The 23816-nt window shown below is 36.8% G+C and overlaps 1 protein-coding gene across 2 annotated transcripts in view; it reads right to left on the reverse strand.

Moving 5' to 3' along the window:
- LOC115419232 (protein FAM107B) overlaps window positions 1-23599 on the reverse strand; it is a 33442-nt gene extending 9843 nt beyond the window's left edge. Inside the window, exons 1-2 of one of the 2 annotated variants that reach the window (XM_030133885.1) lie at window positions 23349-23599; window positions 6826-6901 (exon numbers count right to left, since the gene is read on the reverse strand). In XM_030133885.1, the coding sequence (XP_029989745.1) occupies window positions 6826-6901; window positions 23349-23372 (100 nt within the window). In that variant the 5' untranslated portion in view covers window positions 23373-23599. Of the gene's footprint in view, window positions 1-5394; window positions 5480-6825; window positions 6902-23348 lie in introns of those variants that run through there. The other variant, XM_030133884.1, reaches the window with a different exon arrangement.
- Window positions 23600-23816: the final 217 nt, after the last annotated feature.

Here is a 23816-nt window from a genome sequence, read left to right on the forward strand (position 1 = left end):
CGACGACAGAAAAGGACAAAATCAGGAAAAACTGCAGCAAAGACACGAAAATAGAAACAATCTGAGGAAAACCATCAGGGTCCTGGGATGTCCGACCCCCTTTAACCCAGACCATGTGCATTTAGATTTAGAATGAAAACACAGGTTAATTAAAAGTCAGTCAGATTTAGATCAATGTTTCACAAATATTAAATTAGGATTTGGAAATTCTGCAAAAAAAAAAGTTTTTCAGAGCAAAATCAAAATTAGAAACAAGACACTGATCGTTTTATTGATTATTTTGTTCCTCTTATTGATCATTTTCATCTTTTTCTTGATTATTTCATTAACTTTCTGAAGTGTTTTGTACAATTTGGTCATATTTTTTGGTTATTATGTTATTTTTTGTTTATTTAATTGACCAAAAATAAAATTAATTGAATACATTTTTAAAAATTTATTTAATTGATTATTTAGTTTATTTTCTGGAGAGTTTTGCTCATTTTTTGTTCAGTTTTGATAATTTTATTGATTAATTTCTTTCTTTTTGTATTTTTGTTGATTTTCTCAAGTGTTTTCTTAATTTTTTGTTCATATTTATTTTTTATTGAATATTTCATTGTTTTTTGTTCATCTTATTGATCATTTTGTTGTTTATTTCATTGTTTTTGAGTATTTGTAGAGTTGGAGTTCAATGTAAATCAATTGAAGCCAGATCGTTGTTGATCAGCCTCTGGTGGCGGTCAGTGGTACTACACTGTAATAAACTCAGACACTGGTTTCATGTTGGTGTTCAGGTCTTTTGGATTCGCATCATTTCCATTTGTTTAATGAACTTCTTTGACCTCGTGTTGAACAGATGGACTGAACTTCAGAAACAGGTTTTCCTTGGTCTGCATCAGTCCTGGAGTTTTTGCAGACCCTGGTCATGGATCTCCTGTAGTCCACAGTGCTGGGTCTCCTGCAAACTCCAGTCCTGGATCTCCTGTAGACCCCAGTAGTGGATCTCCTGCAGACCATGGTCCTCAATCTCTGGCAGACCTCTGTCCTGGATCTCCTGCACAGCCCAGTCTTGGATCTCTTGCAGACCACGGTCCTGAATCTCCCGCAGACCCCGGTCATGGATCTCCTGCACACCCTGGTCTTGGATCTCCTACAGTCCCTAGTCCTGCATCTCCTGCACACCCTGGTCTTGGATCTTCTACAGTCCCTAGTCCTGCATCTCCTGCACACCCTGGTCTTGGATCTCCTGCAGACCCCAGTCATGGATCTCCTGCACACCCTGGTCCTGGATCTCCTGCAGACCTTGGTCCTGGATCTCCTACAGTCCGTAGTCCTGGATCTCCTGCACACCCTGGTCCTGGATCTCTTGCAGACCTTGGTCCTGGATCTCCTGCACACCCTAGTCCTGGATCTCCTGCAGACCTGGTCCTGGATCTCCTGCAGACCTGGTCCTGGATCTCCTGCAGACCTGGTCCTGGATCTCCTGCAGACCTGTCCTGACCTTCTAATCGGTGCCGGACGTTTTCCCAGCAGTGAGTCAGCTGACAGGAAGTCTGAGCTGGATACTGTGTGATGTGTCATTGATTTGGGGCAGGACGTGCGAACCCAAGCCTCCCTGTAGTGCATCGATGTGTGGGAGTGGAGCTGATCCGGTTTCAGGTCTGAGCAGAACGTCTGCCTCCATCTGAGGAAACGTCTTCATGTTACACGTTAACATCTTTACTCTCATTTTACTCACTTCATAAAAACACTCTGTGCCCATAAAAGCAGATTCAGTCTCACTAACGTGTCTCTGATCCAGTTGAACTCCAACACAAACTTCTGCCACACTTGAAACTCGGGTCAGGACCGTTCATGTGGTCCTGGTCTCATCGGGGTCTGGTCAGGACCGTTCATGTGGTCCTGGTCTCATCGGGGTCTGGTCAGGACCGTTCATGTGGTCCTGGTCTCATCGGGTTGTGGTCAGGACACGTTGGTCCTCAGGTGGACCCAGTTCAGGGTCAGTGCTCAATCAGCTGATCAGTGATCAAACAGAACAGGTTCAAGTTCTCGTACAAACATGATGAAAACACAAACCTGAGATGAACCGGGTCAGAGTCTGGCACAGTTCTGATCAGTGTCTCTGTGGAGGTTTGGGTTCAGTCTGGACAGAACCGGACTAAAAGTAAGTAAGAACTGGACCAAACCAGACTAAAAACTACAGGATATAGGACCAAAGCAGACTAAAACACAGACTAAACCCAAGAGAATACTGGACCAAACCAGTCTAAAACTCAGAGAATACTGGACCAAACCAGACTAAACCCAAGAGAATACTGGACCAAACCAGTCTAAACCCAAGAGAATACTGGACCAAACCAGACTAAAACCCAAGAGAATACTGGACCAAACCAGTCTAAAACTCAGAGAATACTGGACCAAACCAGACTAAAACCCAAGAGAATACTGCACCAAACCAGACTAAACCCAAGAGAATACTGGACCAAACCAGTCTAAACCCAAGAGAATACTGGACCAAACCAGACTAAAACCCAAGAGAATACTGGACCAAACCAGACTAAAACCCAAGAGAATACTGCACCAAACCAGACTAAACCCAAGAGAATACTGCACCAAACCAGTCTAAAACCCAAGAGAATACTGGACCAAACCAGTCTAAAACCCAAGAGAATACTGGACCAAACCAGACTAAAACCCAAGAGAATACTGGACCAAACCAGACTAAAACCCAAGAGAATACTGGACCAAACCAGACTAAAACTCAGAGAATACTGGACCAAACCAGACTAAAACCCAAGAGAATACTGGACCAAACCAGACTAAAACTCTGAGAATACTGGACCAAACCAGACTAAAACTCAGAGAATACTGGACCAAACCAGACTAAAACCCAAGAGAATACTGGACCAAACCAGTCTAAAACTCTGAGAATACTGGACCAAACCAGACTAAAACTCAGAGAATACTGGACCAAACCAGACTAAAACCCAAGAGAATACTGGACCAAACCAGTCTAAAACCCAAGAGAGAATACTGGACCAAACCAGTCTAAAACCCAAGAGAGAATACTGGACCAAACCAGACTAAAACCCAAGAGAAAACTGGACCAAACCAGACTAAAACCCAAGAGAATACTGGACCAAACCAGTCTAAAACCCAAGAGAAAATACTGGACCAAACCAGACTAAAACCCAAGAGAGAATACTGGACCAAACCAGTCTAAAACCCAAGAGAGAATACTGGACCAAACCAGACTAAAACCCAAGAGAAAACTGGACCAAACCAGACTAAAACCCAAGAGAATACTGGACCAAACCAGTCTAAAACCCAAGAGAAAATACTGGACCAAACCAGACTAAAACCCAAGAGAGAATACTGGACCAAACCAGTCTAAAACCCAAGAGAGAATACTGGACTAAACCAGTCTAAAACTCAGAGAATACTGGACCAAACCAGACTAAAACCCAAGAGAATACTGGACCAAACCAGTCTAAAACCCAAGAGAATACTGGACCAAACCAGTCTAAAACCCAAGAGAGAATACTGGACCAAACCAGTCTAAAACCCAAGAGAGAATACTGGACCAAACCAGTCTAAACCCAAGAGAATACTGGACCAAACCAGTCTAAAACTCAGAGAATACTGGACCAAACCAGACTAAAACCCAAGAGAGAATACTGGACCAAACCAGACTAAAACTCAGAGAATACTGGACCAAACCAGACTAAAACCCAAGAGAGAATACTGGACCAAACCAGACTAAAACTCAGAGAATACTGGACCATACCAGACTAAAACTCAGAGAATACTGGACCAAACCAGTCTAAAACCCAAGAGAATACTGGACCAAACCAGTCTAAACCCAAGAGAATACTGGACTAAACCAGTCTAAAACTCAGAGAATACTGGACCAAACCAGTCTAAAACTCAGAGAATACTGGACCAAACCAGACTAAAACCCAAGAGAATACTGGACCAAACCAGTCTAAAACCCAAGAGAGAATACTGGACCAAACCAGTCTAAAACCCAAGAGAGAATACTGGACCAAACCAGTCTAAACCCAAGAGAATACTGGACCAAACCAGTCTAAAACTCTGAGAATACTGGACCAAACCAGTCTAAAACTCAGAGAATACTGGACCAAACCAGACTAAAACCCAAGACAGAATACTGGACCAAACCAGACTAAAACTCAGAGAATACTGGACCAAACCAGTCTAAAACCCAAGAGAATACTGGACCAAACCAGTCTAAACCCAAGAGAATACTGGACTAAACCAGACTAAAACTCAGAGTACTAGACTAAACTGGACTAAAAATCAGAGTACTGGACCAACCCAGACTAAAACAGAATACTGTCCTTATAACCTCAGGGTCTACTCCTGTACTGGTCTCCTGAGTACTTCATTTGTTCTAGTAGAACATTCTGGACTTGGATCGGTTTTCTGCAGACTCCCACTCAGACCTGGTCTGTGATTCCATCCTCATCTTCACACTGATTCATCATCATCAACAACAACAACAGGACGTTTTAATCTGAATGAAGCTCAGTGTTCTGACAGCAGCAGGTCTGCATCTGCACCGGTTCAGTCCTAAACCAGGTGGATTTTACTCCTGAATCTGACTGAGAATATTAAAGAACATGAACCAGGAAATCAAACACAGAAAGATGAAGTAAAAGACGCAACAAGATGAAAATCAGATTAAATACACAAGGTAAAAAAAATGTAAAAGACAAAAATGAAGTGATGAAATGAAATCAAAACTAAAAGATGCATTCACTTGTTTTTACAATAAATCAGAAAAAATAAAAAACTATATATTTTTTTAAATAACAAAACTAGACAAAATAATTGATAAAATTATGGTAAAACATGATGACTGAATGATGATGATGAAACTAACAAAGATTACAGATAAACAGACAACATCATTAACAAATTAACAAAATGACCAAAAAAATGGACAAAATGACGAATAAATAATGATGGTGATGAACAAAACTGAGCAAAAACTGGAATAGAACAGAATAAATAAAACGAGAACAATCTGCGTTACAATTCAGCAAAATTAAAATGTATGCGTCAATAATTATAAATCAAATCCAATCTCTGGATGTTTCTACAGGATTTCTACTCAACAGTTTACTGTCTAGAAATAAACCATGAAACATGGTTCTAAAAGTTCTTATAAATGAATCATCCACTGAATCCGGATTTTCTGGAGGGTCTCAGATCAATTATTGGAGGTTTAAGTCACGGTCTGACCCAGATCTTCGGAACCGGACTTAAAACGACCATAAACACAAACCGAACCCGGATCTGGTCCGTCCGGATCCGGATTAAACGACTGAAACCAAACGCCGCAAAGTTTCGGCGGATCCGGGTTCCGCACCGGGTCCGGAGTCTTACCGGACTTCACCATCCCCTCCCGGGGCTCCGCGCTGCCCAGTGTCCGCTGGTCCATGTCCCGGTGGTCCACATGAGTCCCGTTCTGGGTCCGACTGGAGCGGGTCTGCTACTGACTGAGGCGTCGGTCAGGTGACCCTCCTCCTCCTCCTCCTCCTCCTCCTCCTCCTCCCTTCTCACGATGTTTCCCCTCAACCAGATCCAGATCCAGACCCAGATCCAGTTCCTTTCAGTCACATTACATTTTTACCCAAATATTTACAAAATCTACAAAAAGTGGATTTCTCTTTTTTTCCAAGTTACTGTCAAATATAATGAAAATTTGAATCTAATCTCATTGTTTATCACATCATCATTTTCATTATTTTATTTTTTTGAGAGTTTTATTGATTTTGTTTTTAATTTTTGTTGATTATGTTGTTCATTTTTGGATATTTTATTTTATGCTAATTTATCAGTAATGTTTGTTGTTTTTATTTGTTATTTTTTACTTTTTTCTTCATTTTTATCATCGTCATTATTGTTTTTTGTTCTGTATTAAGATTTTTTTTGGTCATTGCATTGATTCACTTTTGTTTTTTTGTTTATTATTTTCAGTTTTCAGATTTTTTTTTTTTTTTTTTTACTTATTTTGTATAATTCTGTTTTAGATTTTATTGATTTTACATACACACATTAGGTTTTACTGTAATTATTTTAATATAGGACTAATTTTATAGGAATGTTTATGATGTACATCGCTGGTCCTGAGCACTGATTTCGTTTCATTTATATACATGTAATGACAAATAAAACTGAACTTTGATTTTCTCCATTTTTTTTATCATTTTGTTTTTGTCATGTTAGTTTTGTTTAGATTTTTTTCCCATCCTTATTCCTTGTGTCAGTTTTGTTTATTGATGTGATGCTTAATTTGTTCACTTTATGTCATTAATCATTTTGTTGCATTTTTTCATGTTATTTCATCACATTTTGTAATATTCATCTTGTTCTTATTCACTAATGGCTTGTCTTTTCTGTGTCTTATTGTTTCATCCACATGGGTTACAATAATCTTGATGTTATGAAGATGTGCAATGAAACAAAATAAAAACTTCTCCTCAAACTCATTAAAACCAAAAATTGAAACATGTCAAAAACACAGATGTTGAGATGATGTAAAATGTGCAGTTGTCCGTCCAGAACTGAAGTATTTCTTTAAAACCTGAGCAGAGCTGAAGCTGAACCCTGAATGTTGTAAATGCGTGTTGTCTTTAAACCCATCGTAACCAGATCAGACCTCCGCTGACCTTTTGGAGTCAGGAAGTGGTTCTGGGTTCGACAGCTCCGTTACACTGGGAACACCCAGAACCACTCAGGAGTGGGGGGGCATCACTTCCCACAGGCCGCCATTGTTCCCCCGGTGGGACGGTAACCTGATAGGGACAAACCTACCTCTGCCGTTTGGGTGCTTTCCATTTTTCACACACGGCTGCTTCGGCGGCGGCTCATGGTCGATGGTGTAGGCCTTCTGGAAAACAACACAGGATGCAAACGGTTCAGTCACATGCACACACAGTTGGACTAGTTCGTATACTCAGTGCCAATGAAAACGCAGCACTTGAAGATTCTTATATTTTTTTAAATCGATGAGGATTTTTATTCCATAAGCTCTTTGGAATTAATCATAGGCCATTTCTGTACAGTAAAAATAAAACATCACATCCAAATTTGTTGACAAAAAATAAGGATAAAGAAAGAAACTCAAGGACCCCCAAAGCCTAAAGTCCCACAGCGGTCCTGGAGGAGCTGCAGCTCAGTGTAGCGGTCCTGGAGGAGCTGCAGCTCAGTGTAGCGGTCCTGCTGTGGTGTGGTCACAGGTGCTGGTCCAGGTCCAGGTCTGTCTGCAGCTGGGCCAGTTTCTTCATGCCTCTGTTCCATCCTGACTATGGTGGACACATTGCATCCAAAACGGCACCACCTGCCGAGCAGAGATTCCGGCCTCCAGGAGCCCCGTAGCATGGCATCTGTGGTCAGGTGTCAGTCTGGGCATCGCTGAATTATTGCAAAGGATTTTGGTGCTTTTCAGTTTGCCTTTATATACAGAACATGAGCACTCCTGAACTGACCACAGTTCCTTAAGCTGAGCAGTTCATCACTGAGCAAAGAGAAAAACAAGTCTTATGAATGCAGACAAGTTCATTCAAGCGTGACAATAGCTCAACCCGTCTCAGGTTGTTCAGAAACTGTCTGGGATTGTCTTCTACAGGTGAAACTGAAACATACTGATGCAGCTCAGGAACAATACAACACATTCAAGTGTTGTGTTTTCATTGGCACTGAGTATATGTCCTCTACACTTTTATGAGTTCTGTCCAAACTGCTGCATTAGAGGAACTGAACTGAAGCTCATTAAAGGTGCAGGAGACTTTTGTGACCAATTTTTCCTCAGATCTGTCCATCCTCAGTCATATCCTCAGTATCATGAATCTGTTTGTCTTTCTGTCATTACTCACCTGAACTTCTTGCATCATGAACAGTTTCCTAGTGCCATCCACCAGAAACAAACCATGTGTCTACAAACCGAGCTGGGAGGGAACTCGAGCATCTGAGGAATTTTGTCGCGACGTGCATTGTGGGAAGCGAAGGCTCGTGCAGCCACCTGACAGCAGCAGCTGGAACAGACACAAGGCGGAAACGTCAGGAGCTCCCTTCCCTCTGTGCAGATTCCGCCAGCTGTTTCTGCATTTCAGCCGTTTCCGTGTCGTGTTTGTTTCATCCATATCATACCATATTTTTGCATTGCCGCTGTCAGATGGCTGCACAAACCTCCGTTTCCCACAATGCACATCGTGTCAAAATTTCTCAGATGCCCGAGTTCCCCCGGCTCGGTTTGTAAACACATGGTTTGTTTCTGGTGGATGGAACTAAGAAAGTGTTCACCGTAATGCAAGAGATTCAGCTGAGTACTGACAGACAGACGAACAGATTCATGATACTGAGGATATGACTGAGGATGGACAGATCTGAGGAAAAATTGGTCACAAAAGTCTCCTGCACCTTTAAAGTGTTGACCTTCAGTGATTTATTTGCTGAAACAAGATGCACATGAGTTTTCTGAAAACATTGCTGACAAAAGTGAGTTCACCGTTCTGGTAAAGTCACTCAGAGTCTGAACCAAAGGCTTTATTTCACACTAGAACAGGGGTCAAATGTGGCCCTCCAAAGGTTCCAATCCGGTCAGTGGGATAAATTTGCAAGGTGCAAAAATTCCACCTTCAAGGCTGTGGAACTCATTTTAGTTCCAGTTCCACATTCAGACCAATCTGATCTACAGTTAAATAATAACAGCAGAAGAACTGACAAAAAAGAATGACTCCATACTTTCTTCTCAGTTTGATGTGAAAAAAAAAAAAAAATTACACTATGTCTAGGAATAATGACAACTTCAAATTTTTGTCTTTTTTTTAGTGCAAAAAATAACATAAATTATGAAAATATTTACATTTACAAACTATCCTGTAAAATAAAATGTGAATAACCTGAATAAATATGAACAACTGGAAATGTCTAAAGAAAATTAAGCACAACTTTAACAATTTTCTGCCTGTTCCTCAGTGTTTAGTGTCTTTGTAGATCTGATCCATAATGCACATGTGTAAATCATAAGTGGAGGCAGAATATTGTTAAAATTGCACTTATTTTTCTTAAGAAATTTCATTTTTTTTTCAGGTTATTCACATCTTTTTTGTTTGGATAGTTTATAAAAGTAAGTATTTTTATAATTTAATAGGTTGGGTTTTTTTGCACTAAAACAAAGACAAAAATTTGCAGTTGTCATTATTTATATGTTATTCTGTTATTATTTTACTGGTTCAGCCCACTGCAGATCAAATTGGTCTGAATGTGGAACCTGAAAGAAAATGAGTTTGAGAGCCCTGCACTAGAAGCTCTGATTTCAGACCAAAAGAACAACCTTTAGCCTGTGATTCTACGCTGAAAAAAATAAATGTAAAATAACAATTAATGGACGTCTTCTGTCCTTTTTAAATAAGTACCAATGCAACCCCAGACCATCACAGATCCGGCTTTTGCATCTTTTGCTGTTAACCCATAAAGACCCAGTTCTACCTCCATGGCAGTTCCCAAAGGAATTTTTCTCTCTATTTAACCTTTCTCAAGTGATCTATTGCTATTCATCATAATATTATCCTCTCTATTTTGCATTTTTTCAGTGAAAATCAGATATTTTCCTATATTTAATTTTTACTGATCATTTACTTTAAAGCAGCGTAGGACTTTCATCCCAATTTTTTTTCAAATGTGTAAAACCCCAGTGCTAGCCTGATGATCACTAATCCATTCGTCTTTCCATTCTCATGCACCTGGACCACTTCCCCCACGGTGAACAACTCTGAAGATGACTCCATCATAAACACAGTCCACTTGTTTACATTACAAATTGAAATGTCACTCAGGCCATTTCGGAAGTTTTGTTGCGAAGTGCATTGTGGGAATGGTGACCGTGCGAAAGCAGTTTCTCATAGATTCATTAAGAAAACAAGCCAGATTGCGATAACGTAAAACTCTTCAGTCCACCAGGGTTGTTTTAAAGCATGAGTCTAGTTGGTGGATGAGGTAAAGACAACATCTGGTTTCAGCACTCATGAACAGACAGTGAAATTGCTGCTGCGCGGAATTCCCATCCTCACGATGCACTTCGCAAAAAATTTCCGAAAGACCCGACATTTCGGTTTGCTATGTAAACAAGCAGACTGTTTATCGTATTTAGAGCACAGGTGTCAAACATGCGGCCAGAGGGTCCAGTCCAGCCCTTTGGATGAGTTTGTGAAATGTAAAAATTACACTGAAGATATGAACAATCAAGGATGTTCAATCTGAAGTGGGTCAGACAGTAAACACTACCATCAGATTATAAAATCTGCAGAAAAAATCATTGGCTGCCCTCTTCCCCCACTTCAGGACATTGCAAATTCCCGTTACCACACAAGAGCCAGAAACATCAGCACAGACACTTCCCACCCCGGTCATCACTCTTCTGCCTTCAGGGAAACGACACAGGTCCATCAGATCACAGACCACCAGATTCAGTAGCAGTTTTTTCCCAAAAGCCATCCACTCTCTAAACCACCAACTCACACCACAGACACCAGCACTGTAAAATCCAAGCAAGAGGACTTTTATACAGATGCACTTTTATAAAGTATTTGAATTATATAGTTGCACTTTTATACAGAAATATTTTAATACTGATGTGTTTGTTGTGCTTGATGAATGTATTTATGTGTCGGAAGAGTGTAGTTTGAATGGTATTTGTGTTTCTTTTATACAGGGGGTACGTGCAATTTTGTTGTGTTCACTATCCAATGACAATAAAGCTTTCTTTCTATCTATCTATCTATCTATCTATCTATCTATCTATCTATCTATCTATCTATCTATCTATCTATCTATCTATCTATCTATCTATCTATCTATCTATCTATCTATCTATCTATCTATCTATCTATCTATCTATCTATCTATCTATCTATCTATCTATCTATCTATCTATCTATCATAATAACCTATAAATAATGAAAAAAAAGTTATTTTTTTGTTTTACTGTCAAAAAAGTAAAATTACTCAAAAATGTTTACATCTACGACTGGCTTTTCACAAAAAATATATACCTGAAATGTCTTAAGAGAAGTATGTAGTATTTGAACAATATTCTGCCTGTTATCAAATGTTTTGCATATTTGTCGATCCACTGTGCTCTGTCAGTTGTGATGCATATGTTTAAATCATAAACTGAGGTGTAAAATTGTTAAAATTGCATTTATTTTTCTTAAGAATTTTCAGGTTGTTCATATTTGTTCATGTTACGTTCAAGTACGGTTCGTAGATGTAAACATTTCAATTCCACAAATTTACTTTTATCACTCAAATACAGAGAAAACTTTGGAGTTGATATTATTTCTAAGTTCTTATCCTATTATTGACATTATTTTACTGGTCTGGCCCACTTTAGATCATATTAGACTGTATGTGACCCCTGAACTAAAAGGAGTTTGACAGCCCTGATTTAGTGTGATAATTAGGATATCACTTGGGTTTTCCAAATTTGGGGAAAAAAAAAAAAAAGCCTTGTGATGAAAGTCATTCGCTGCTTTAATCATCATACTGAGTCTACATTTGAGGATTATTATTAAACCAAAAACACAGAAAACTGAAGAAAAAGTGACTTTTTCAGTAAAATCTCTCTTTAACTGAACATAAACCCAGTGTGTCCATCCACTGTCACTGATCCAACTGCATGGGTTCGACTGGGGAATCAGTGTTGTAGAAGATGAGTGTTTCCACGGTAACTGCAGAGCCTCTGAATGTCCAAATATGGTCATATCTGATGACTATGAAAAGATTAACTGTATTTTACACCAATTATTTACATGTATTGATAGGCTTAGTGGATCTAAAGTTATTAATAATAATAATAATAATAATAATAATAATAATAATAATAATAATAATAATAATAAACTTTATTTGTATAGCACCTTTCATACAGAAATTGTAGCCCAAAGTGCTTCACATTGATTGAAAAAAAATACAATATTAAAATACATTTAGATTTGATTAGAAATACAATAAAATAAAAATAAATATAAAAACAGCGCACATTAAAATATTTGATTATGCATAGAATTTTTGAAGTGCAAGAAATAAGATGAAATTTGAAATACAGTAAAATAAAAAATAAAAACAGAAATACAATAAAATAAAATAAAAATGAAAAAACCGCACATTCCTGGTTCCTGAATTGTGACCCCATTTTTATCTCCTTTCAAAGGCTAATGAGAATAAAAATGTTTTTAATTTGGTTTTAAATATATTCAGTGAACTGGCTTCTCTAATGTCTTTTGGAATTGTATTCCATAACTTTGGTGCATAGTTAGTAAAGGCTGCGTATTAAACAGTTTACTTCAGTAGATGCTTTTGGTCACTGGTGGATATTCATGTCTTTATGGGTTCATAGTCTAGACCACAGGTGTCAAACATGTGGCCCGGGGGCCAAATCCGGCCCGCCAAAGGTTCCAGTCTGGCCCTTGGGATGAATTTATGCAAAAATGCAAAAATTACACTAAGATATTAACAATTGTTTTTGTTAAGATTCCACATTCAGACCGATTCTATCTCAAGTGGGTCAAACTAGTAAAATACTATCATAATAACATATAAATAATGACAACTCCAAATTTTTCTCTTTGTAAATGTAAATATTTTTATGTATTTCCACTAAAACAAAGTATAATTTCACCAAAAATGTGAATAACCTGAACAAATATGACCAACCTGAAATGTCTTAAGAGAAGTAAGTACAATTTTAATAATATTCTGCTTGTTATTAAATGTTTTGTGTATTTGTAAGTTCTAATGTACATGTGTAAATGATAATGTGAGGCAGAATATTGTTAAAATTACACTTATTTTTTCAGTTTGTTCATGTTATTCACATCTTTTGAAAGGATAGCTTGTAGATGTAAACCTTTTCATAATGCAAATTTACTTTTTTTGCTCTAAACCATAGAGTAAAGTTTGGAGTTGACATTATTTATATACTATTATGTTATTATTTTACTGGTTCGGCCCACTTCAGGTCAAATTTAGCTGAATCTGGCCCCTGAACTAAAATGAGTTTGACAGCCCTGGTCTAGACGGTGTTTTTCAGCTTCAGCAGATAAAACGTGTTCTTCCTTAGAACCGGCTGAATCGTGGCCTCGTCCATAGAACTCTTTTCAACAGGACGTCCTCCTTGTGTAACAGTTTCATGTTGCGTTTGTGGACTGGGTTAGAAGTTCTCCAAAGTCCTCTTGAACCTGTGTGTCTCCATTCATCCCAGTTGAATGATAGCATCTTATGCAACAGTGCCTGAGGGTCAAAGGTCACATGATCCTCAGTGGTTTTCACCTTTAGCCTCTGCCCTCAGTGAAAGAACCAAACTGTTTAGGAAACTGCTCTGAGAAGTATTCGACTGAACTGAGGTTTGTCATGAACTGTTGAGTCATGACCCATGATCCACCTCTGAAGACTGAACCTCCAGTTATGATCCTTCACATGTTTAATGTTTACCTGATAAATGTGGAAGCTGACAGAACAGTGGGGTTTAAAATACAGTTCATGAACATGTTAGATTTATTTGGTCTCTGATCCAAAGTTTTATGAGTGCGTTGCAGTATCAAAATCTTTTTTTTTTTTTAACAGATTACTCATCCTCTTCCTCCTCTTTTTCCTCTTCCTCCTCCTCTTCCAGTGGCGTCCCATCAGTCCTCCTCTTTTCAGACTCTTCCTCCTCCTCCTCCTCCTCCTCCTCCTCCTCCTCCTCCTCCTCCTCTTCCAGTGGCGTCCCATCAGTCCTCCTCTGTTTTCCTCTTCCTCCTCCTCCTCTTCCAGTGGCGTCCCATCAGTCCTCCTCTGTTTTCCTCTTCCTCCTCCTCCTCTTCCAGTGGCATCCCATCAGTCCTCCTCTGTTTTCCTCTTCCTCCTCCTCCTCTTCCAGTGGCGTCCCATCAGTCCTCCTCTGTTTTCCTCTTCCTCCTCCTCCTCTTCCAGTGGCGTCCCATCGGTCCTCCTCCTTTCAGACTCTTGGACTCTCTCCTCTCCGTCTGAATGGACTTTGTGTCGGTTGCTAGGAGCGTCTCCATCAGGCTTTAACGTGGTCACAAGGCCTTCAGTGTCTCACAGACCCCTCCTCACCTCCTCCTCCTCCTTTAGGGGTCCTGGAGGAGAAGGGGGGGGGTCTGAGGAGGTGACATGAATGCTGGATGGAGGCTGATCTGGGAACAGAGGGTCCTAATGAAAGAGCCTTTTCTCCTAAAGTGGATTCTTCTTCTTCTTTTCTTCTGTTTTCAACCCGTTCTATTCACATGTTTAAAGGGACATTTCACCATTTTCAGCTGAAGATGCTGTATTTGATCAAACTAGAAGCACAGGGAACTGGACTGTCCAGATGATAACTGTTCAAAATGTTTGATTAGCTTCGTCACTCTTAATGCTAAGAACTTTTCAGGGGCTAATGGGGTATTTTGTTGGTGGTTGTCCTGTAACTTTCTGATGCTCACAGGAAAAAAAAAAGAGCTGTTTTTGTTCTTTACACATTTTTATGCAAATGAATCCAGATAAAATATAAAGATTTGTTCAGTCCATGAGTAAAAACCCTGCTGTTCTGTGTTTTTGATGGCACTAACCACAAGATGCAGCAAGAATGTCTTTGTAAAAAGATGTTAGAAGTTGTTTTGGTGGAATGTTCACACATGGAGGCTGTGAACCATGGCATTAAAAACACAACAGATGCTTTCATAGATGCAGACACATGTGTATGGAAATGTATATGTATGTATATGCACGTCTCCATGCTGTAAATATGGAGACATTTTTGAGTTAAAACCTTAAAACAGGGGTGAGGTTAACAACAGTGACTACATTTACATGTATAACATATTCTGTTTTTGTCTTTATTCTGAAAAAAAAAAAAACAAAAACAAAAAAAAAAACAAAAACAAAAAAAACACACAGTCCCAGTAAGCTCTTTATATGATTCATGAAAATGACTCATCACATGCAACTGTTCAGACTTCACCAAAAATAGTGTTTGGTTCCACTGTGTGAACTCTGACCCCTTCAATATTTACTCATATTGATAAACCTGCTGATTGACTCAGACTGGAATGTGGATTAGTGTTTGGATTCACCTTTCATTGAAAAACTAACAAATCTGATTTTAAATGGACTGAAAATATGTCCACATAATCCCCCTGAACCAGAATAATCTTATTCTTATTTTATATCAGAATGAGAGTTCAGATGATTGCTTCAGATGATGTTGTTATTTTTGGTGGATCAGTGTTGTTCATCAGCAGTTCGTGCTCTGTACACCGCTCCTCTTATGTAACACTCATGACCTCCGACATTCATTCAATGGATATTTTCAAAGAATGAGTGAAACATCTAAATTTATTTGAATAAATCAGTAAAAACTTACTTCCACATTGTCTGAAGTAAAGACAAATATAAACCTGACATTTACAACGGCTCATCGTCAGTCATACAAAATAAAAGAACAGAAAATAAAACATCAGTCTTTACATGAACTCTACCTGGTCTGAACTGAGAGGAGTCTGCCCTCTGCTGGTGAGATTACAGCATTACACCTTAACCTGAACAAACTAATGTTTTTATTTGTCATCAAATAAACAAATAAATAACAAATACACAAATCACATTTAACTTAACTCCAAAAACTTAGAAATAAATTCTATATTAACCCTTTGATGCATAAATTATGAGAACCTTAGTCAAGATTTTTTTCCTGAGTGTTCGTAATTCCTCTTTAGGCATGAAAAAAATGAGATTGATTTTCTTTTTTTTTTTAAATGAACTTATTTTTCATGGAGTTACAAAAGTGTCCACTCATTTGGACACCATGTGTTTAATTTTTGAAGCAAAGAAACATGTATTTAAAACACAATATCAGAAAGTGATAAACTGTGTGAAAACTATGAAACAAAAGCATTTTTAATGCCGCTAATCTGATGTTTCTCACCTTTTATCATGTTCTAATACTAGTTCTTACTCACTTTATGGAGATAATATATAAAACAAAAACTTTTTGTTTAAGAAAACTGTTAATTACAGTCTAATAACAATTAGCAATTGATTTACACTCAGTCATGTCAGTGCAGATCAGGTTTATCTAGAACATAAAGTTACAGTAATGGGATGAATGTCAGCGTATTATTATGGGATGGTGCATAAGTGTCCACTGTGTTGGCTGATATGGAACTGAAACAACAAAACTCATGAATAAACAAGAGAACAGCTGTAGAAGAACTGTCCACTGGAGTGACCACTGTGCATGAAAGGGTTAAAAAATATATTAGTTTGTAACTGCTTTGTCAAACATAACAAATGTTACTAAACTTTTAATAGAAACTTAATAATGTCATTATTTTTTACATTATTTTAGCAAAACATTATTCATCTCTATCCTTTGCTGTTCTTATGATTTTCTGAAATTAGGTCCCTAGTGACACAGCAAAAGGGGCGGGGCTTCAGCTCTATTGGCTAAAACAGCAGGGGCGGAGCTTATGGGCTGTTGTGCAACCTGCCAGCAGGGGGCGATAAACATAACCTCCAATGAATGAAGGAATTCTAATTAAACAATCAGGTATGTTTGGTTTCAGCTTCTGTATCACATGATTTTAATTGTAATTCCTGGAAAACTAAATTAACTCAGTTCTGATTAAGTTTTAATTAACTGAAACTTTTCAGTTCAGTTGAATCAAATTCAAACTAAGGCTGCTTAAAAAAATTAAATCAACATAATTTGAAAAACTGAGTAAAACTAAACCCCGGTGAACATGTGAAACTGTCGGGACTTTGTGAACCCTCGACACATTAACACACTGGACTGGTCTGTATTTTTAGCTGCAGGATTTTCTCTCATTGCCTTAATCTGTGTCTGGTTTTAACTGGATTTAACCCACAGACCTGGTTCACTCTGACTGCCAGTACATTCCATGAAATACATGACGTTAAAAAACAAAAAAAGCAACGCAAATGTATGAATACACAATGAAAAAATATGAATAATGAGATGAAACTATGAAAAACAATGAGTTATATGAATGTAAGATTAAAGAACCATGAATTGTTCATTTACATTAAAAATAGTTACACTTTTATCAACATTCTCAATGTCACTCATATTCATAAACATTAAAATACACAAAATATTCACAATAATCTGAATTTAACTCAGACTACATTGTGTTATAAAATGTAAAAATCAATTAAAAACATGAGATAAACACACTGATTGCAATCACAGGAACAGAAACATAAAATAAATGTCATTAAATCAGACAAACACCTAAAAATAATGAGGTGAGCTCTGGACCAATCAGAGAGCAGGATGAGCGCGGACCAATAAGGCATCAGAGGCGGGGTCAGAGGACATCAGCAGCTTTTCTCTGAACAATTAGTGGTTGAAGTTGTGTGAGAGTAAATGAGTGACCGGTATTTTCAGCCTCGATTACGCAACAATGACCATGTGACCAAACGCATTAACACGCACACGTTAACACACGCCAACACACACTCATTTAACCACATTTCCATGGAAACAAATGGTATTTTCTGTTGCTTATTCATATATTTGTGTTGTTTTTTTGCATTTTTGTGTCATTTAATCATATTTTCACATTATTTATTTGTACTTTTTGTGTCAAAAATTCAGATACTTGTATTTTTTTCATATTTTATCTCATTTATTTATATTTTTACGTCACTTATTTTATAAATGCATGATTTGTGTTGTTTTGTGCATTTTAATGTCACATTTTTTCAACACCTTTTCATTCTATATTTATGGGGTGTTTTTTTGCATTTAATTGTCATTTATTCATAATTTCTTGTTATTTATTTGTATTGTTGTGTCAGTATTTCATATGTTTTTGTGCTTTTTTTTTTTTTTTTTACATTTTCACCTCTTTATTCATATTTTTACATCACTTATTCTATTCATTCATGTTTTCTTTTCACTTTCATGTCATTTGTTTGTATTTTCATATAATTACTTTGTACTTCTGTACTAATTATTAATATATTTATGTTTTTGTTGTCGTTTTCATCTTATTTATTTACATTTTGTACATGTTCATATATTTGTGAGTTTTTTTTTTTTTTTTTTTTTTTTACAATTTCTTGTCATTTATTCATATTTTCCTGTAAATCAGTTGTATTGTTTGTTACTTATTCATACACTTGTGTTGTTGTTTTTTTTGCATTTTCTTGTCATTTGTTCATACTTTAATGTCATTTTTTCACAATTTTGTGCCATTCATTCATATTTTTGTTATAAATTTAATAACTTTTGTGCATTTTCACATGCTCTGTTTAAAATAACTGCACAATTGACAGTAAATCATCGTTAAATCTGAGCATAAAGACACAGATCTGTTCATCATTCACGGACCAAGTTTTAGAAGTTGTTTTAGAAGTTGTTTCGTCGAAGGTCGGACAGTTTCCACGTCTATAAACACAAACATCTGTGTCAGATAAAGTTTCGGGCGAAGCAGCTCTGTTGTTCCACCTGCTGCTACCGACGGGAAAATTCACTAAAAATAGACCAATGAGACGACGGAACAACCACATGACCCTGTCTGCACCCGGATACCACTGCCCTGCCGTCAGCTGTCGGTCGCCACGGCAACAAACACCTGTCAACAGACGAGTCGCACCCCAGAGCTCAGATGTACAACATGTCCAAAACTAAAAGTCAGAAAACCTGTGACTTTATATGTAGTATTTCTACTTTCATATATTAAAAATGACCTTAAGTTATTATTATTGTTTAGAATAAAGATCTTTGAAGTTCTGCCAAAGATGCCAGTTATCAGATATGATGTGAATTTATTTCCAGCGACGGGCTGGAGAATTTATGTGACCACTAGAGGGAGTAGTGAGTCACTTTGCCCGTCTCCCTGTTGAGCCGCATTATGTCATAAATTCCCATTATGTAATAAAAGTTCAAAATGTAATAAGAATGTCACGTCATAAAATCAATCATAAAGCCGCATGTAATAAACTGACGCATTTTGTAATAAAGTACGTCAACGCATTATGTAGTAAATTTTTTCACATTATGTAGTAAGTTATTACAATTTGAGAAATTTATTACAAAATGCACTTGACACATTTTTATTAAAAAAAATGTAATGACATGGTTCATTATGTAATAACAATCCAAATTAATATAATGTCAGAGCAATTTAGAAGAAATTAGTCACAGGAGCTACAGGTTATGGAATCAGAACTTTAACCACAGTTTACAGATGAATTTAACCCATTATTATTCTATCGTCGTGTCAGTTGTGTCTGATACAGTATCTGATGATCTTGGAAAAATGTTCCTTGACACCCTCAGATTGAACAGCAAACATTTATTGTGTGTTTTATCCATTTATGTCACAGAGATCAGCTCCAGTCCATTTTCCTGAAAACAAAAATGTGTCAAGTGCATTTGGTAATAAATTTCTCAAATTGAAATAACTTACTACATAATGCGAAAAAATGTACTACATAATGCACTGAGGTAGTTTATTACAAAATGCGTCAGTTTATTACATAATGCGGCTTTATTACAAGATGACGTGACATTCTTATTACATTTTGAACTTTTATTACATAATGGGAATTTATTACATAATGCGGCTCAACACTCCCTTCTGAGGAAAACCAACACCACAGGGCCTTTGACCTAAGCATCAGAAAGTGACCAGAAGGGGTGAGAACCATTAGGAAACAACTTTTAGAGTCTGAGAAAAGAAATGATAAAAACAGAAGCTGTTGTTTTCTCCACTGGACACGGCTGTAAATAAAAAAAAAAAAAAAAGGAATTTGATGGTGAAATGTTAGCTTTTCTTCTACACAGGTGTTTTATTATGGGGGTTCATGAAGGTATCAAGTTATTATGTGATGTTCTTATCTTTGTTAAGTTGTCGTTTGTTGATCCACAGTTCAGAATAAACTGTGACAGTTCTGAACTTCTTTGTTGGATTCCAAACAGATCTTTAGTTCAGCTACTGACAACATGAACCGTACAGAAAACAGAGGAGATGTGTGGTTTTATTGTGGCTGTTTTCAGTCTAAAAACAGAGCTAAGCTAACAGAGCTAAGCTAACAGAGCTATAATGTAAACTATCAGCTGACACGTTAAGATTATAAGACAGTGTTATTTTAGCAGTTACAATAGTAATAATTAGTTACAATAAGCTTCTATGAGTTTTAATTTGATGAAGAAAATTTGATGAGCCTATAATACAGATGTGTTCAGTAAGTGATGCAGTCTGTGGGTACAAAGCATTTATTTGTTGGTGGTTTTGGTCCTAAGTGTGTTCTGGTACCAGACTGACCCCTGCTGGTCAGAGTCTGGAATACCAATACGACATAAAACAACTTTAAATGAGTTATTTTCTGTCTTATGGTGTGAATATGTCATGAGGCATGTCTGTCCAGCTACAACATCAATTTGAAGAAATTGTGTAAACTCTAAAATCTAAATCTGTTAAAACGTGACATTTTCCTAAAATGTGTCTCGTATAAAATACTTTGTCTGATACATCATGTGATGCAACTGATAATAGAAATAACTGTATTAAATCTAAAATCAAATATGTAATTTTTGTGGCTGGAAAATAAATCAGTGATACAATATGTTGAAGTGAATGACTTTTAAATAAATTTCATTAATTTTATGTGATTTAGAGGAAAAATCATTCCATTAACTACATTCAGAAGGTGACTGTGATCCTGTACAGCAAAACTATAAGATCATTATTCATAAAAACTCAGAGAAAGTCCAATTGATTTATTATAAACACTTTATAACACTCAGAAAAGACTTCACAATTAATGAAATTAAATTGATTTGATAAGCCATTTGATGTTTCTAAAGTCTTTTACTAACATGTAACAATGTAAAGCGTTGTAAAGTATTGAATATTCTTTAAGTTTCAGTCCATGGTTAAAACGTACTCTATAAATAAACGTGTTGTTTGCTCTTATACAATGAGCTGAACAGGCCTGTTTGACATCCTGTCAACGCTGAAAGGAAGTTAATAATCAATTGATCGATCATCGTATTTATCCAGTGACATTCAAAAGGCTTCACATAAAGACGATTCACAATTAAAGCAGAAAACCAGGTAAAAGGTCGTCTCAGCAGATGATATTTATTTACATCTTCTGTAAATGGTCATTTTGTTCTGTTTCAGTGAGTGGGCGGAGTCTGCACACACCCTTAAACTCTTACTACTGCCTTGGTTTTATGTAGATTCATCCAGACTTTGTTCAGGAGCAAATATCCAATCAAAACCTAAAAAATAAAACTATCAGATTATTAGAAAACGACTTCCTTTATAAAGTTTGCAAATAAATTTAGGCTACATCCTCATTAATGCACCAAGACACAATGAGAAGGAAATTACATGAAAGACGCAATGAGATAAAAAGCAACATAAAAGACACAACAAAACAATGAAAGAAAAAATTAAAATTAGGATGAAAACAAATGTAAAAGATGCAACAGGAGGATAATGCCTCAAAAGACACAAAGGACACAATTATATGAAAATAATGTAAAACAAACAAACAAACAAACAAAAAAAAAACCTAACAAACATTGACCCTTTTGCTAAACAAAATGTATGTCTTTGTTAATCATGTTTCTATTTTTAACCACAGTGTGTTATTGGGGATTTTTTTAACAAATTTGTGTTGTTAAGTTTTGGCAGAAAACAGGAAATCGCTCATTTTTTATTTTGTTTTTTTTTTCCTTATTTCTGCCTTTTTACTCATCAAGTATTTCAACAAACTCCTTCAAATCTAAACTTAAATGCTATAAATCTGATGCACATTATTTAATTCTCCTAAAATTTGACAGATTTGGAAAAATTATTTAGTTGTCTGATATGTCTGGGACAATAATACGGCACAGATGTTCAATAAAATAAAAAAGATAAGATAAGATAAAATTCAGGTAAATGTGAATCACTCATCAATAAAAAAAGCAAAATAAAAACAGTAAAAGTAAATTAAAAACAAAGTAAAACCATAATAATAAATAATAAATGCATCCTAATAAATTTGTCTCGACTATAAAACTCCTCGGCTTCCACACAGAGCTGCACTGGTTTGATTTTTATTTTAAGTGGTAGTGTTTGTATTATTAGTCTAATGAATTGCAGCACAGGTTGAACTTCACACTCATTGAACTAAAAGTCTTTAAAGCTCTACTCACGTCTATTTTTAGTACAACTTGTCACTGTTTTAGCTGCTTGTATTGTGTTGTTGCTGTTTGTGGCGACTGTTCAGAGTCAATGACCTGTGGTATCCAAATGTGTATCTGTTGTACCGTCTCTTATAAATGAATCAATCCAGACCAATTATTATTCTAATTCCAATTCTAATTCTTCTTATTATAAATTACACTTTATTTCTACATTTATTCTCTTGTTGTATATGATGATCTCAGTCCAGTTTCCTATAAATCATCTGTGAAACTCATTGGTTTTTGTCTGTAGAGACTTGGACGCTCATATAAAGAAATGAACATGAACTTGGAATTTACCTTTAAAATATCACAAAACCCTATTGTCCTGAAGCTTTGTGGTGATGAACTCTGATTTGTCGGGTTGTGGAGATGTTGGAGGTTATTTTCCGTCTTATATCTGAACCTATCTGTCAGACTGAAGTTCTATGTCATGATCTACACCAACTATACTGAATGAAAACATGTCAAAACACAAAACATTCATGTTAAAAGAAATAAAACGGACAATTAAGTTTAATTTCTTTCTATTTTTAAATTACCATTAAATATGTTTTTCTGTTGTAGGTAAAACAGTTGTGTCATTTGTTTTCATTTTTGTCGTATTTGACACAAAGGTTTTTGTTCAATTTTAAGACATTACTTGGCTTCCACACAAATCAGTGTTTTTAGACTCAAATAAACATTTCTTCTGTCTTTTCTCCTGTTGAAACTACTTTAATTTACTGCAAAATGTACATGTTAATGCTGATATTAAATTCTGAAACTGTAAATAAAAATTATTTGATATTTTGATCCAAATCCTCCTGTAAATTCAGTTTCAGATATGACTTTTCTTTTAATTTCACTGATGCAGTAGGTTTTTTCGTTGTAGGTTTTTTTAATAATTTCTCCAAAATAGTCACATCCCATATTCCCAGAATCTCAGCTGAAGTCTGTTAAATCCACAGAGTTTCAGTTTAATCTGAATATTCTTTTCCCAGAAGCTAAAATCAGAACATTCAGCATCAGTTGAATCCTTTTCTGTTGTTAAATCCACAGAGTTTATGGTGAAGTATAAAACAGCGGAACACCAAACTGGACTAACCTTCTTTCCATACGTGGCTCCCATTATTCCCAGTTCTAGGAGTCCCAGTCCACACAGTCCTCCACAGCACCTCTTCTGTTTTCCCAGCAGCCCTGGCTCCTCCCCGCCTCCTCCACCTGCCGCCTGGCAGCCCAGTCTGAGGGATCCGTTAGCCCAGTTCACAACACTGAACCAAACTGAACCAGGAGGGAAAGAGGAGGAGAAGAAAGAGGAGGAGGAGGAGGAGGAGAAAGAGGAGGAGTCCGACCACCTGTCACTGCCTGACTCCCTGCTCTCTGCTCTGAGGAGTTAAGGTGATCTGATGGGATTAAAGTAATTAGTGCTGACGAGGAGATACAACCTGGGGTCATTACGCTGTAAAAAACCCATGATTGAGGCCTAAAAACCCACAGTTTTGTCTCATCTATTAATTCTACTAACAAAAATTATATGTGCTGTGTCATCAAAAACTGACAAAACTCACAACAG

This window comes from Sphaeramia orbicularis, chromosome 5, assembly GCF_902148855.1.
Source record: "Sphaeramia orbicularis chromosome 5, fSphaOr1.1, whole genome shotgun sequence".
Lineage (NCBI taxonomy): Eukaryota > Metazoa > Chordata > Actinopteri > Kurtiformes > Apogonidae > Sphaeramia > Sphaeramia orbicularis.